General features: G+C 39.9%; 1 protein-coding gene across 16 annotated transcripts in view; it reads left to right on the forward strand.

The window, feature by feature from the left end:
- AFDN (afadin, adherens junction formation factor) overlaps positions 1-17346 on the forward strand; it is a 216592-nt gene that overhangs the window by 103058 nt on the left and 96188 nt on the right. For all 16 annotated transcript variants that reach the window (XM_074948769.1, XM_074948783.1, XM_074948775.1 and 13 more), the window contains 4 exons: positions 6780-6874; positions 9649-9911; positions 15363-15432; positions 16517-16635. In XM_074948769.1, the coding sequence (XP_074804870.1) occupies positions 6780-6874; positions 9649-9911; positions 15363-15432; positions 16517-16635 (547 nt within the window). The remainder of the gene's footprint in view (positions 1-6779; positions 6875-9648; positions 9912-15362; positions 15433-16516; positions 16636-17346) is intronic.

A 17346-nucleotide genomic window follows, 5' to 3' on the forward strand; every position in this document is an offset into this window, starting at 1 on the left:
AACATCAAACAGGAATATCAAGGGTGGGGTCCCACAGGGATTGGCTCTTGGCCCTATACTATTTAACAGTTTGAGTAATAATCTGGAAGAAAACGTAAAATCATCACTGGTAAGATTTGCAGATGAGACACAAATTGGAGTGGGGTAAATAATGAAGAGGGCAGGTCACTGATACAGAATGATCTGGAGTGTTTGGTAAACTGGGTGCAAGTAAACAATATGTGTTTTAATATGGCAAAATGTAAATATGTATATATAGGAACAAAAAAATGTAGACCATACTTCCAGAATAGGAAAAGCAGTGACTCTGAAAAAGATTTGGGAGTTGTAGTGATAATCAGCTGAACATGAGCTCCTGATGTGACGCTGTGACCCAAAGGACGAATGCAGTCCTGGAATACATAAACAGGAATCTTGAGTAGGTGTAAAGAGGTTATTTTACCTCTATATTTGGCACTGGTGCAACTGGTATTGGAATACTATGTCCAGTTTTGGTGTCCACAATTCAAGAAGGATGTTGATGAGTAGAGGGGAGCTCAGATTAGATCCATGAGAATGATTAAAGAATTAGAAAACCTACCTTGTAGTGATAGACTCAAGAAGCTCAATCTAGTTAGTTTAACAAAATGAAGGTTAAGGGTGACTTGACTGCAGTCTACAAGCATCTACGTGGGGAGAAAATATTGATAGTTGGCTCTTCTGTCTTACAGAAAAAGGTATAACACAATCCAATGGCTGGAAGTTGAAGCTAGGCAAATTCAGACTGGAAATAAGGTGTAAATTTTTAACAGTGAGAGTAATTAACCAGTGGAACAACTTAGCAAGGGTCATCGTGGATTCTCTGTCACTGAAGCTTTTTAAATCATGTTTGGATGTTTTTCTAAAAGATCTGCTCTAGAAATTATTTTGGGGAAGTTGTCTGGCTTGTGGTTTATACGGGAGGTCTGACTAGATGATCACAATGGCCACTTTTGGTCTTGGAATATATGAATCAATAAAGTTAACCAGCCTGGTTTAAACAGATGTCTCTCTCCAACATTGCCTTCTGCACTGGTTTAACTAAATCAGTTTAAAATGATACCTTTAGTTAAACTGGTGCCACTCTAGTTAGCTAAATAATGATGTATATATTGAGAGTATGTAATACTGAATGATAGTGTACTTTGTTTCAAGAGTCCGCCTTTCTCAAATTTATAAATTCATTGTGTAATATCTTTGAATTGGTACAGTTATGAAAGTGGCTATATATCAGTGGTACATTGCACTGATTTTTTTTGTAGAGTGATTAAACAAATATATGAAAAATTAGATCTAAACTAGTTTTGCAAAACAAATATTGTATGAAGTTCCATCTTTCCTTTTGTATTTTTAAACTAAAAGATCAATGACAAAGCAGTAGGAAAGTTAATAGTGCTTTATATGTTATAAACTTACTTGTTGCTGTATTTTAATAACAAAGTATCTGTGCTGGGCATTGTTGTGGGTTTTTTAAACTGTGCAGTACATGGTTTTTACAACTGGAGCTGGTCAAAATTGGGAATTTGGGGGGAAGTTGATCATGTCAGAAGAAACCCAATTTTTTCAAGATTTCCCATGAACCAGGGACTTAAAAAAAAAAAAAAAAAAAAATTAGAAACCACTGAAACGTGGTGTTTCTGAAACTAAATATGCTCCCCGGATCCTGGACAAAATTAGTTCAATCTGAAATGTTTTGTGAAACTTTCAGGTTCAACAAATCAGTATTTCCAGCAAAACTAGTTCATCAGAAAATTTCCAACCAGCTCTAATTATAGCTTTATCTTGTTAGGCGGTATGTTGGTAAATCACAAATGTTCATAAATGACTATTCCCTGAATAGTATTAGATGGCAAGATCACCTTTGCAGATTTTTATTACTTCAAATAATATTTGCTTTCCAGATGCTTGTGGGCACTTTGTAAAAATGTGTGCATGCAAATACGAATCTTTGAAGAAATTAATACTATTAAGGAAGTTGTAGAGAAAATATCTTATCAAGACATTTGAAACGTGTAAAATGCCAAATTAGAAAAGATACAGTTCAATCCCTACACAGTAGTCTAGAAAGGTCTGAGCTGCATAAATAACCAAGTTTAAAATACACAAAAGCTAATTTGATCTCCCTTCTTAAAGTTTATACTTCCATGTTGGTTTATGATGTCTGTATATGCCAAGTTAGCTTTAACCAACTGCGTCTACAGTGAGAATCTGTAAGAATTTTTCTGCACATGTGCATCTCTGCTATTGCTACCAATTGTGGCAGATGTAGTGCAGATAGGGTGCAGGCATCTTTACTACCTTATGTCTACACCAGTAAAAATTTTAGACTATACCATCACGTATCTGTATGTGTATAAAATAAAACACAGATCAGTGTTATACACTTACTTTATTGTGCACCTTCTACTACTTTACATGCAATGTGCCCAATAATGCACATCTCCCTAGGAATTTTACAACATTTCCAAGTTCAGAGCTTAAAAAATAAAAAGATAGTTTTAAAATGAGTATCCTGCCAAATAAATATTTCCTTTCAGTCTCAAATGTATAATTCCCCTTTGACACACATACATCCCTCCCACTCATGCCCCGCACCTTCCCCCCCAAAAAACTGCATGGTCTGAGTTCTAGGATGAACCATATTTCCATTCTGGACAAGTGACAGGTTTAAAGTTTGATACCTTTGATCTATTAGGGAAAGGAACAACTTTCTTAAAATGTAAGTGTTCGGGGACAGGGATTGTATTTTATATATGTAAACAAGACCTGCCCCAGTGTAATAATTAGCACCATTGGAATGGGACTGCTACAAGCTTTCCAATGAGAAATGCTGTGTTTGCTTCTGTCTGTTAAAAATCCTGAGTTAGACCTTAACTTTGTGGAATTATGATGAATGGAAAAGTACTTTTCAGAGGTTTTTAAAGTTTTATTAATTCTCGTTTTCTCTCCCTTGCAGTCTGTAAAGTTGTTCTCATGATAACTAAGACACCTGACTTTATTAGTGGATGGATTAAAAAAAAAATGTATCATTTTTTTAAGAAACTGTAACATATGTGACATATGCATAGTGATATAAAAAGTTTTATTGGCTTGGACACTCAATGAGTAATGAAGATTTCTGTAATTTAGATAAACAAAAACTTTGTGACTCCATACCTTGTCTTGTGCGTTTAATTATATTTTATGGTGTGTATGTCTATGTAAGAAATACCTGACGGTGTGATATAAGGTTTTACTAGTAAGAGTGTGTGATATGGATTCACTATTCACAAGGGATAAAGTCATGAATGAGAGATGTAGATCATCCCAAGCAAGTGCCTATGTTTATGCCTAGAGGTATTTTCTCTGTGGCATACATAACAGAAGAAATATTTTAGAGGTTTATTATTTGGGATCCTTTTTCATATCTCTCTGCATGAAAACATAGGTGTCTTTGTTAGCATGACTGAAATTCTGGCTGCAGATGACATCAATAGCAAACTTTCATTGACTTCATTGGGGCCAGGATTTCATCCTGAGTCCAACAGTAGAAGGCTCAGAGGAAGCTGTAAAAACCTTTAAGTAAACTAGCACTGCAGAATATTGAGTTATTGGTCTTTAAAACTGTGGTATTTTTAGGTGTAGAATAGTTGCCACTAGTACAGGCCTGAAACTTGCATCTTCAGGGCCTCAGTCAGGTGTCATTTGGATCTGTGGTGTTGGGAATTCTGTATTTCGGAGGAGGAGGTGGAAACACTTGTAGGTTTAAAAACAAAACTTTGCTATTTTGAATTTTGTAATGTATAAATAAATCCTCGGGAGAAGTATTAATGGGCAGCGTGCAGGTGAGATGATCAAAGGTGTATATGATAAATCATCATGTGTGCCATTTATCACATGGATGTTGCTTCCACATTTTTGTGTGTGTGTGTGTGTGTAAAGGATTGTTTGATAGCTCTCTCAGATACTATAAATGCCTGGAGTTTTCCTTGAAACATCATATGATGACATTTTAGATTTCTGTAGATTTGCTATTGTGTAGCTTTTACTCATTTAAATAAACAAAATGTGCACCCTTCAGAACTACTGTATTTACCAAAGTTAACATAGTAAATTTCAGTAGGATGCAGTGACTTGAATTGTGAATTCCTAATATCAAACATATGGTTAGCTTTTTGCCAGTTGTGCAGGCCACATTTGAAGGAATATAAGAGGTAAATGAATGTTCTCTCATTTTTAGCACATTGTCTTGTTTCTTCTGCTGATTCTTTCATCCACCTTAACATTATTTTTTCTCTCCTCTTCTACATTATCATTTATCCCTTCTTCTGTGTCTTCCTTTTTTTGGTCTGTATGTGGCTCTCATCAGCTGCTGTGCTGTCTTCTATGTGCTGGCAGTTAAGTGTAATTCATTAATATCCTGTACAATAAAGCACTGGCATGTAGTATTTCAAAGATATGAATGTTTGTGAACTTTGCGGGCAGTGCAGACAGCAGCATAGTGGAAGTAAAGCACCTTGGATGAGGAGATCAACCTAAGAAGATGAATGTGCAAGTGAAGTGCCCTTTAAGGATATGGGCTTCTAAAGCAGTCATGTATTCAGTGATCTGCTGGTAAGGAAGAACTTGCATATCAAGAGAAACTTGAAAAGAAATTAAATCGTTTACCTTAAAGAGGTGACTAGAGGGGTGTCATAAAAGTATATACACTGAGTGGTAAAGAGAAGGTAGATCAGGTGCTTCTGCTCTCTGTATTTCAGGATGCAAGATCAAGGGGACGGTCAATTAAATTTAAAGGTAGCAGATTCAAAACTGATAAAAGGAAATACTGTCTCTACACAAAGCATAATTAGACTATGGAATTTATTGCCACAAAATGTCTTTTGAAACCAAGAATAGAGCAAAAAGGGATTAGACAGTCATGGATAATAAGAATATCTGAAGTTTTGTTAATTAATGTGAACAAAAATGGAATGAATATATGATTTCGTGATTCACGGCTTAGACCAATATCTGTTAGAGATTGGGGATGAGAGGGTAATCATCCCAAATCTGCCTACATTGGGGCTTCTTGCAACTTTCTCTGAAGCATCAAGTACTGGTTGCTGTTGAAGACTGAATACTGGGCTAAATGGATTGTAGGTTGATCTAGTCTGGCAGTTCCTGTGTTCCTAGACAGAGACCTGAAAATGTAGGTTAACAGAAACTCAGGAATTAGGAGTGATTTTTAAGGGGCTTTCAGGAATCTTGAGAACTTAGAACTATAGAACTTAGTTCTGGACTCTGAATAAACTTTCAATTTCTGACTGATAAAATGTCAAATTAATCATGGGTGTGAAAGAATGTGGATAGACACTATACTTAGCTCTTGTTTTTAGATGCTGAAGCAAGCATACATCTTTGATTGCTATAAAAGATGTGTAGTGGGGCTGTTTAAATGACATATATTCTAGACATACAATTGCTCCCCAAACTGATTTGCAATACAATAATTGAGAGATTTCCAGTGGCTTTTGTCCCCATGAAGATCCCATATGTATTGGTTTCCATTTTAACTGACAAGATTACCACTCCCCCATTGAAGAGCATTTATACATGTGCTGTAATTTGAATAACGTTCTCTAGTGCTTTTGTGTGCAGACTGAAACTAAAAATAATTGGAATGCTATTTGTAGGCAACAGTATTTTTCATCTTGTGGCCAGCTGTGTGTCCCATTCTAGATATCAGACATAGAGATTTTGAACTTCTGCACTCGTTCTTGAGGGGGGAAAGTAAGATGCATAAGTTTCCATTAACATTGAAAGCTGTAATACCTACCTGTAAAACGAGTTTGTGTATATGCATGAAAATCAATGGTAGATGGCGAGAGGAGATGGCAGCTAAGTTCTCTCCTCTTCGGTATGTCTCACTAAAAGGTGCATATGTTTGTGCGCATGCACACATTTGGTTTTCTTTGGTGGGAAAGGGAGAAGTAGGGGTTAGTATATACATTTTAAAGAGAATAATATTCTTAGGGTCTCCGGTTGCTCTTTTATCCCTGGTTTCATTTTCTGCAAGATCAAAATGTAGGTTGCTGGGACTGAAGATAAGCTCAGGAGGAACATTACTGCAGTCATAGTCCTTTTACAATGTATCTTAATTGTCATTTCTCATCCATGAGGAAGAAGCTGACACATAGGCATATGTTTAGTAGGGTAACAGTTTTTACACGGAACAATTTTTTTTTGCTTTTTGACTTGTTTCAGCATCTGGTAAAGGGGAAAAAAGTTGGTCTCACAAGCTACCTGACACAGTGATTGAGGTATTGATGGCAATGTGCATTTCATTAGAGGTGCTGTGATAGAGACAAGGCTTAGACCTATATCTGTGGTGCTGACATCTACACATTTCATACAAATATTTTTGAAATCCTTATTTTTTCTTTCTCTGTTCGTATATATCAGAACTCATTTTCCTCAAGCTTCTTCTATACTGTAAGCTACCATTTAAGCACAAATGGAAATATAAAACAATATGTACAGTAGAAAGCTCTAAGAAAAAGATTATCCTTTCTAAAGTTCCTAAAGCAATTTTCTGTTGCATGGGCTTTCCTGTTTAATGTTTACCATCCATTTTATCTTTCTTCACATAAACTTTAGCAACTGTTTCTAATGAAGTTTAAGGACACAAATTAGATTAATTTTTGGTTAACATTCAGAATTAGATGTTTTGAGTTTTCCAGTATGAATTAGAAATAATCAAGCCATATTTGCAAATCAAGTGCTTTACGCTTACTCTACAGATGGTTCTGACTCCAGAGATAAGCCAAAACTCTATCGTCTACAATTAAGTGTCACTGAAGTTGGAACAGAAAAATTTGATGACAATTCTATCCAGGTGAGGAAAAACAGCCTCAAGTGAAAGAGCTGATCTGAACTTCAACCAGTCACATGTGTAATCCTGGGAGCGAGCTCAGTTCACTGAGGACCATAACTATTTAATTATTTAACCCCCTCAGCATGGGCCTCAGGCTTTCCTGTTAGTAAGCATTAATGCAAAATGCATTTAAAAAAAGCCACTGTGTACCTACCAGTTTACTTCATCCTCACCATATCTGGCTGAACTGACTTACCCTTACAAGTCAGAAGGGCAGATAAATCTAAATGCAAACACAAATGATTTTCTGTTGATCAGAATGCTTTGATTTTTTTTTTCTCTTTTGCTTAAAGAAGAAACTGAAGGCTTGATCCTTTAAACACAAAAATGAATACAAGCAGTCCTTGGACTTACGACACAATATGTCATAATTTGGAACCGCAATCCACTCCATTGCGTGACCAAGCATCATAAAGTTGAAACCAGTTGTAAGTCAAATTGGTGTCAATTGAGAAGCGTGGCAAGTCAAATGTTGTAAAGTTGAGGACTGCCTGTAGTCCACTGAGGAAAAATTCCTAATCTTACCACAGGTACCTATTTGGCTGCAACTGCTTTGGCATCAGAATGCCTCACAGTCTATAATGTATTTTATCCTCACAACAACTTTGTAATCTAGGGAAGTACGGGGAACTGAGGCACAGAGAGACTGTAACATGCCTTAAGTCGCACATGATGATTGTGGCAGAGGAGTCTCTCATGTCCCAGGCTACCACCCCAACCACTGAACCATCCATCATCATCCACTTTACTAGTATGTATTTGCAGGTTCAAGTCTTTTTATCCACAAAAGGACTCACGTGTTGCAATATCTATCTTTTAGACCTCTTGAAAATTACTGGAATTCACATTCCCTGAGTTTTAGGTGCCTAAGATCCCCATAAAATGAATGGGAAGATGGGAGGATGGGATCCAAAAAAATCAACCTGCTAGTTGGGCAGCTACTTAAGCCCCGCCCCTTTCTTGGATCCAGGGTGCGGGGAAATGCCTGTCTCTGTTAGTGATCTGCAGCTGGGAACCCCTCACCAGGAGTCAGGTGGGTTAGACATCCAAGCAGTTTCTTGCAAGAAAGGCTTAGGTGCCTGCCTAACGCCACACAGATGCCTGTGGTGGAGAGACCTCCTTATCCCAGTGGTTAGGGCACTCACTAGGATGTGGGAGGCCTCTCTCAATTCTCCCTGCTGCCCGATGAGAAGGCATTTTAACAAGGATCTCCCATATCTCAGGTGAGTGCCCTAATCACTGGTCTATGGGATAATCTGACATGGGCCATCTGTGTCTCTTGTTGAAGCCATTTCACTTTAATAAAATATTATTTGGGCCGGAAACTATGAGAATCACTCTAGTCCAGTGACTAGGTCATTCACCAGAGAGTTGGTAGACTCCTGTTCAAATCTCCTCTTATCAGAAAGAAGATGGAATTGAACTGGAGTTTTCCCATCCCAGGTGATTTCCCTAACCACTGGGCTAAGGGTTATAAGAGATGCCTTCCCCCCCCTTCAGTGTGGAGTTAGATGTGCTCAAAGCTTGTCTATCAGATCAGACCGCACAGGCAAGGTAGGTGGGTCAGTGCCTATCTTCCCCTATGTAGCGGGGTGAGACTCACCAGTGCGGCGTCTCCTGCTGGCTCTCCAGGGAATTAGCTCTTCACCAGCACTGGAGCGCCCTCTGCAGGCTGGTTTCTCACCTGCCACTGGCCACGTGTCCCTCCCAGACCCTGGTGCCTTTTTCCCTTGGTTCTGCCCCAGCAGGACCCCCACTCTGGGTCTCCCCTCCCAGGGAACCCCCAACCCTCTAGACCCACCTTGCCTCAGTGGCTGTTGCCACTCATCAGCTAGCCCCCTTTCATTGGGGCAGACTGCAGTGTAATGGCCACTCATCACAGGCAAGGAGGTAGGATCTGCTGCCTTTGCTTATCCTCAGGCTGCCCCTCTGCAGCCCCAGTGCCTCTGTAGGCCTTCACCAAGGCCTGCAACCTGGGGGTTTATCAGGCTGGAGGTCCCCAGCTCCCTTTGCCCTTCCCCAGCGCTGCTGTGCTCAGGCACCCTGTTCCCAGGCAGCTAGCCCTTCCCACTCCAGGGCTAGAGTGGGATGACTTTAGCTCCTAATTAAGCTGGCCACAGCTGTGGCTGCTACTCCAATCAGCCTAGCTTGGCTGTTTTAACTCTTTTTTTTCCCCAGCTGCAGCCCTCTCCAGGGCTGCTTTAATCCCTTCGGGACGCTACACTCTAGTTTGAGAATTGTGCTGGGATTGAAGTGTCAGGCAGCTGTGTGCATGCTCAGAGGCAGAATCTTAGGCACTTAAGGAGCTTCTACAGCAAAAATCACTAGGCACCAAAGGAACCTATGGGGTTAAGCAGTTTTGTGTGGATCACAGTGGTACCTAAAACTCAGACTTAGGTTCCTAAATCCCTTTGAATCTTGTAATACAATTACGGGCAACATATTTATAACAAAACGGTATATTAATAATGTGCAAAGTATATTTTGAGCAGAAATATTTAGCTTAAAATATGCTGCAAAAACATGTTATGGTTGTCTTCATCTGGAGCAAAGCTTAAACTAAGATTAAATTACTGATGCTTTAATTGATAAATTTCTAATGAAAGTTCAAAGGCAGGAGTAAAACTATATCAGTATATTGCAATTAGGGCGAATTGCGATACACAGTTATGCTTTTTTTCTGCAGTGATTCTGAGTTAGGTCATTTTAGAACTATTTAATATTTGTATTTCCAGTTGTTTGGTCCAGGAATTCAGTCTCATCACTGTGACCTCACCAATATGGATGGAGTTGTTACTGTTACACCAAGAAATATTGATGCTGAAACTTATGTGGAAGGTCAGCGTATTTCAGAGACCACCATGCTGCAGAGTGGCATGAAGGTTCAGTTTGGATCATCTCATGTATTTAAATTTGTGGATCCCAGTCAGGACCACATTATTCCTAAAAGAACTCTAGATGCAGGTCTCATGATCAAAGGTCCAAGGCACAAAACTGGGTGAGTACACAATCATATTTTTTTGAGTGAAAATAATATAGAGCCATAAAATAATATAGAGTCTTGAGTGTAAGACCATCAGGCTGTGAGTGGCTACTCTTAATTGTTCTAAATTAAATTTATAGTAGAAATAACTATTATAATACTTTAGCTCCACCTTGTGAAGTTTTTAGGACTTGCATATGTTTCGTTATTAAATATAGAAGTGTATTTTTCTCATGACACGGATTCACCAAAATGGAAAAAAAAAAAAGTAAAATTATTAGAATCCTAACACATTTCACGGCAGCTCAGTCAAACACTAGGAACATAAGGTTTTTACTAACTTTACATAGTGAGTCTGGTGCTTTTCTTTTTCCTTAGACAGTAACTTCGGAAGTTTCATTAGAGCAGATGTGAATAAACAAAACAGGAAAAGATGTACTCTGGGTGCATCTCTTCTGTTTGCCACCTACAATCCAGATACAATGTAACAAGAGTTTCAAAAAATATCTGGATTCCCCCTCAGAAATGGATGATTGCAAAACTCCATTTGAGATGTCAGAATAGGGAGCCCAATATTTTACCTTGTGGCCTTGTCTTCCAGCTGTGTAACAGTTGCTCCTCTTTTTTTTCTGTGCCTAGAGTCCATCCATCCAAAGTTTCCCCTATCATTTGTGTTCATATTATTTTGATGGGTGCAGTATAAAAACATAGATTAGATATGAGGACAAATATTGCCTGGCCTTAGGGCTTCATGTTCATTGGGGATGTAAATATGCAGAGAGCCCCAAGAGTTAAAATCATACGGAACTACTTGGAAGATGTAAAATATTGATGATCTGCTCACGTCTCTGACTGGTCCAAAGGAAACTACTAGAGTAGGATGTCTGGGTGGAAGACATTGAGGCACAAAAGCTGATTATGTAAGAAATTATCCATTTTGAAAAACTGGGTGAGAAGAGGCATATTATGCTGTCGTTCAGTGTTGCCAGTTAATTTTAAAAATCTGTACTTTTTACCACACTCCTCTTCCTATTCTGGATTTATGTTTAAAACTGGAAGTACATGTGGGCATTCAGTGTAAGAAGTTAAAAAGAATTTTGTGAAAGCTGCTTTTCTGTGATCTTCATTATGGGTGAAGAGTTATTCCTTCAAAGACATTGGTCCAGAATCAGTCAGTCAACAGGTTTCTGTCCTTTTTTGTGATCCTCCCCCCGCCCTCCCAGTATCAGAGGAAGTCCAGTCAACATTTGAAGTGTAGGTTATAGATGTTACATTCCTTTCAAGGTCACAAAATACAATACACCCATCTATCAACTCTTGAACAGTACCATACTTTTGAATTGGTTTAAAAAATATTCACGGTCCAAAGATGGAGCAGCTCACTGAATGTGGAGAGGGTGTTCCTCTCCTTGGCAAGCATTCAGAAATGTAATCCTAACTGAGAGCAAAGAAAAAAGTGTGTCCGTTGTAAAACCTGTACACTTTGTTTAACTTATGCAGGTAAAACTATTTTATGTTCTTCACCTAAATAAACCACTGGCAAAAACTACTGTTTAACAACCATTTTAAATTATGATCTGAGGAGTGACGACATTAGTCTACTGTAGTATTTGAAACTCATAGATTCTTTTGCAAAAAGGCTGTACTCACTTATTGAGTCCTCTCTGAGATCTGTTGCCATGCATATTTTCTCAATTCAGAACAGACCAAAAGTCTGTAAAGTTGATAATTTTATAGTTGATATGCAGCTTTTTTCTCTACAGGACTACTGCAGTAATTAGAAAGTAACACCTCTTTTTGTGACTTGGGTGGCTGTGCTCAGGTCCAGAAATATCCATTGTTATAATTAATCTCCAGTGTCTATCCTCACAGAGTGGGTGTTAGAGTACTGCTGCAACAGAAACCTTTATGTGCAGTGGGGGTACCCAAAACACACACAACGTTATATTTTCATTGGCTTCTTCCCTGTGCTGGGATTTGGCTTCAAACTCCCTAATTTTGTCACCCTGCGGACTCCCATTGGTTGTAGGGGTGTCTAATTATGCGTTTGAGTTTTTCGTGGTAGAGAAGTTTATTGCCAGGGAGTATAAGGTGATACTACCTAGAGATGTAGGGTCCCATCTCTAGGTAGTAATCAGATCTTTGATAGTTCATGGATAATATTTTCATTGAAGAATTAATGTCTTATAATTGTGTTCTCAAAACCCAGGAAAATGTATTTGTTTCCTATCCTGTGGTCAGTGTAATGAAATTTGTATCATGTAAAGGCTTCCAGTTTAAGCCTGTTTTATCAATCAGTAGGCAAAAAGGATTGCACTTCACTAAAAATTGATGTGTGTGTTCCAGTTCATTTGTCCAAATTAGTCTACGTGCAGAAGACTAAAGAAGCTCACTGCTGCTGCTCTCCTAAAACATAGCAAATTGTAAAGCAGTCAAGGGTACACCAGACTCTCCAGGCTTCAAGGAGTGTTGTGCTTGCAGCGAGGCAATCCCAGTCGCAGACAAGCACTCCCAGTGCATTCACTGCCTCGGTGAGGGCCACAGCCAACTAAAGTGTACCCTCTGTCAGCAGCTCTGACCGAGATCCTGCAAGGACACAGAGCTCCACCAAAAAATCATCTTTATGGAAGCAGCTCTCTGACCTCAGCCCTCCAGCGAGCATGACTCTTCCTCTCAATCTTTGCCTTGGAAAGATAGTGAGTTGAAGAAATTGTCTGGGTACTCCACTCACAAGTTGAAAAAGAGAGTGGGAAGTCCCCTCAGCGAGCCCAGAAATAACCGAAAGCGATTACCATCTCACTTGGTTGGTATCCTCAGCACCACCAGCACCAAAATCATCCGGCGCCCACGCCTCATGGCACAGTTGGTGTCCAGTACTGTTGATAGGCTCGCAGACCCTTTGGGCTTGGGCACCGATTCTGTGGTACAAAGACACCAGGGCAGACTCCCTAAGATGCTTCTGGTATGCGAGCTGTCGTCCGTACCACCAGCAGCATTGACCCATTCGGCATTGGAGAGAGTGGTACAGATGAGGTCCCCGTGTCCCTGGCACCACCACCAGTGCCAGGACACTCCGTACTGGCAGAATTCCATCAGGTTGGTGACCTGGCTATGTTGGAAGTTCCTGACTCTCAGTCCCTTGGTACTGGAACTGAGCCATGGCCAATCAAAGGTTATTTCCCCCACAGTTATGCCATGGCCCTCTGATGTCAAGTGAGGGATTGGGCAGTGAGCCAGATGGGGTTTCTTTATACTCCTCCAAAGCTCTATATGGGACACAATATCAACAGGGTCCAGGAATGTATTACCCGATGGCACCACCCTCATCTTGGTATAGTCACCCTTGAGCAACTCCACCAGGCCCTATGCTACTGCAGTGGCCATACGAGGACCTCTGGTGACTCACCAACAGCTTGCCTCAAGGTCACCAAGCATCATCCGAAAGCCTCCCAGGCACTCCCCCTCAGCTACACCATCGTATGCCTCAGAATCCCAAGAAGTGGAGGAGCAGGAGGTGGACACAGAGGAGGAGATCACACCCAAAGCCATATCCTCTTCTTCGCTGGGCAAAGCGATCATGCCGTCGCCACTTTCCATGGCGGATGACTTCTGCTTGTTCCAAGAGCTGGCAAAGAGAGTGGCGGACGCACTTAACATGCCATTGGAGTTGGTTAAAGATACGCCTCATCAGCTTATTGACATCCTTCATTCTTCATCTACTTCCAAAATCACATTGCCAATCAACAAGGCCATCCTACACCCAGCTAAGACGGTGTGGCAAACCCCGGCCTGAGTGACTCCAACATGCAAGCAGGTGGACAAAAAGTATGATGTCCCCACAAAGGAATCAAAGTTCCTATTCACCACCCACCACCAAATTCCATCATAGTGGATGCTGTGAACTCTCATGTCTGACAGAACCACTCTTAAGACAACACCTATGACAGAGACTGGAAGGCGTATTCCTCAGCCAACTTACAGTTTTGAATTGCCAACTGCGAGGCACTCACAGCAAAGTATGACTACATGAATTATGATAAATTACACAACTTTATTGATAAGCTGTCAGAGAGCTCCTGGGATTCCTTCAAGGCCATCATCCAGGAGGGGCAACTGGTAGCAAAAACATCTTTGCAGTTGGCCCTTGATGCTGTTGATGCGGCTGCCAGTACCATCTCTACGGCTGTGTTAATGAGATGGGAGTCGTGGCTCCACCTCTTGGGATTCCTAAAGGAGGTGTGGACCACGGTGGAGGACCTCCCCTTTAAGGATGAAGCTCTTTGCCAAGAAGACCGATGCCTCTCTCTTTGAAGGATTCCATGGCCACTCTCAGGTCACTAGGAATCTCCACATAAGGACAAAAGAGACATTTTAGCCCTCAATACCAACAGAGGCCTTATTCATCCCGATTCCCCTCACAACGGAACTATGAGCCCCAGTGGAAAAAGGGAAAGTTCTCAAAGTGAAAACCATCAGGCTCCCACTCCTTGATCCAGCCGCCTGCCCCTAAACACCACTTTTTACGGGCAAGTCAAGGCTCTGCGAGACCACTCTCCGCTACTGTCTGTGACCATGCACCCATTTGGCCACCGTTTGGCAGCGTTCCGCAGTGCCTGGGAGCATATAACCTCAGACAGATGGGTCCTAGAGATCATCAGATGCGGATATTCCATCCACTTCACCTCCCTGCCCCCTCCAGAACACCCTTTCCCATCATCCCTTTTCAGGGACCCTTCTTATGAGTTTACTCCAGCAGGAGATAGATCGCCTCATGCGGTGTGAGCCATAGAACCAGTACCTCAACATTTACAAGGCCAGGGGTCCTACTCTTGTTACTTCCTATTACCCAAATGGAAGGGCGGTTGGAGACCCATCCGGGAGCTCAGAGCTCTCTTACTACTATGTCAGTTTCACTGTACACATGCAAACCAAGGGAAAAAATATTTCAGTCGTAATTTACAGATAGGCAAAGTAAGAAAAGTGCTGCTTAAGAATTTATTAGAGTTCTGTTTAAGGATATTTACTTTTTGTCAACATCACATACCAAAATATACAATTTGTGTTTCAATGGTTATAAAGCTTTCACTTCTTGAATCTCAACATCTGCTATCAATACATTTTCTTGTCTTACCACCCCGTAGTTTCCTGCCACTGTGAACATTTAAATAGATAAAAATTGAAGAAAAAAAAAGAAAATTTAAATCAGTAAAAACAGAACAAATGCTTAAAAGTAAACATTGATATTGAAACATCAAAATTATAAAAAAGAAATTGAATTCTGTCAAGCCTATGTATAGTTCCTATAAATACAGTATTTTAAATACAAATATTAATAAATAAGACAGTATGGCAGAGCTGTTTGGTTTGCAGTGTATTTGCGTAACTGTCCTATGTCATTGTTTTTTATACTGCATATTTGTAATTCTTGAAAGTTACTAGAGGTTTTTTTGGTCTTAATCTTCTTAGGATTGTTCAGGAAACAACATTTGATCTGGAGGGAGATGTTCACAGTGGAACAGCATTACCAGCGAGCAAGGTATTAAACTGTGACTAGACTGGGCAAAAATGATTAAATTTATAGTTTTATATTCTCAGTTCATAAATCTCACCAATTATGAAATATTGTGTGGTTCTCGAGTGGCACTAGGTAAGCTTTTTGGATGAGTGACTGTCTTTTTATGTCTATATAGCATCTAGCATACTTTCTGTTTAGGGAGAGAAGAACTTTTTTTAGGAAAAGAACTGCAATTTTTAAAAATATTTTGAAACATGTCAGATTTGGAGTAGTAGCATAAGTTCTGGAAGAAATGGTTTACTGGATAGAGGACAGGTTACACACTCAAAAGTGCGTGAGCAAATGAAGTGGGGAAGAATGCATTGTAAAACCACTTGTAAAACTGAAGCCCATAATGCTGACGATAGCTGACCTATAAAGAGGAAAAAATGGATTTGTGTGCCCTTTTATGCTGCTTTGGTGTATAAAGAAAAGCAAGATTTTTTTTCAAAAATAGGAGTGTTCCTTCCTCTCCCTCCCCCCCACTTTTTTTTTAAACATTAGAAATTCAGGTTCTGTCTAGCTTCGGGGAGGGACTGAATATTGGAAAACTAGTGAAATAGCGGCATACGTCAGCAGTATAAACACTGAGCAGTTGAAAGGGGAAAAGATTTTTAATCAGTGTTTAAAAACGTCTTTTTTTTATTCTATTACTGAGGTTTTATTTAACCTCCGTAACTAACATTTTGGAGAAAGGCAGCCCGTTATTCCTAGTTTTGGAATTATTCTATATTAAAGCTGTTTTAAGCAAGAATCTGTAGAATCTTTGCATCATTATCAGCACTGTTATTGGCTTTCTGTTAATGTTAACTTCGTTGGTTTTAACACTCCTGCCAGTACGTTGCCAAAAATACGTTTCTAGTTGGCTGTTGTGATGTTTTGAATAGCTAGTATGAAAATTTCATTGTGGTGAGAAAACATGCTGCATTGCTATCTTCTGTTCTGTAGTCTTCTCTGTTCCCAGTGCCTTTCTGGCAGCCTTGACATTTTTTTCCACAGTGATGAACATAAGTCTTGGCTGATCTAATGCATGCATGTTAAAGATTTGTCTTCCTGTTTGAGTTAGAGCACCAACAGACTGGATGGTGACAGAACTTCATCAGCATCCAGCACAGCTGAACGAGGAATGGTGAAGCCAATGATTAGAGTGGAACAGCAGCAAGACTATCGCAGGCATGACGGCAGGTAGGAAATACATATCATTTCTAATATTGTCAATAAAACAGACTTTTTTTCTGGAAACGTGATGCAAGGTGTCATCAAGATGTATTGAAATGGTAGGAGTCTGCCTGGGGAAAAGAAGTGTTTTAATCCTTTCCAAAATAAAGGATGAAATTAAGAGAATATTAAAATATCTTATTTTTATGTTAGTTTTGATTTTTCTGTAATTTATATCTGGTTTTTCCAGACAATTTGCTATTTTCTGAATTTGTTAGACCGTTGTTGATTTTTTTGATAAGAACATAAGAATGGCCATATTGGGTCAGACCAAAGGTCCATCCAGCCCAGTATCCTGTCTGCTGACAGTGGCCATTGCCAGGTGCCCCAGAGGGAGTGAACCTAACAGGTAATGATCAAGTGATCTCTCTCCTGCCATCCAGCTCCACCCTCTGACAAACAGAGGCTAGGGACACCATTCCTTACCCACCCTGGCTAATAGCCATTAATGGACTTAACCTCCATGAATTTATCTAGTTCTCTTTTAAACCCTGTTATAGTCCTAGCCTTCACAATCTCCTCAGGCAAGCAGTTCCACAGGTTGACTGTGCGCTGTGTGAAGAAGAGCTTCCTTTTATTTGTTTTAAACCTGCTGCCCATTAATTTAATTTGGTGGCCCCTAGTTCTTATATTATAGGAACAAGTAAATAACTTTTCCTTATTCACTTTCTCCACACC

The sequence above is a fragment of the Natator depressus genome, chromosome 3 (genome assembly GCF_965152275.1).
Source record: "Natator depressus isolate rNatDep1 chromosome 3, rNatDep2.hap1, whole genome shotgun sequence".
In the NCBI taxonomy this organism is placed as follows: Eukaryota; Metazoa; Chordata; order Testudines; family Cheloniidae; genus Natator; species Natator depressus.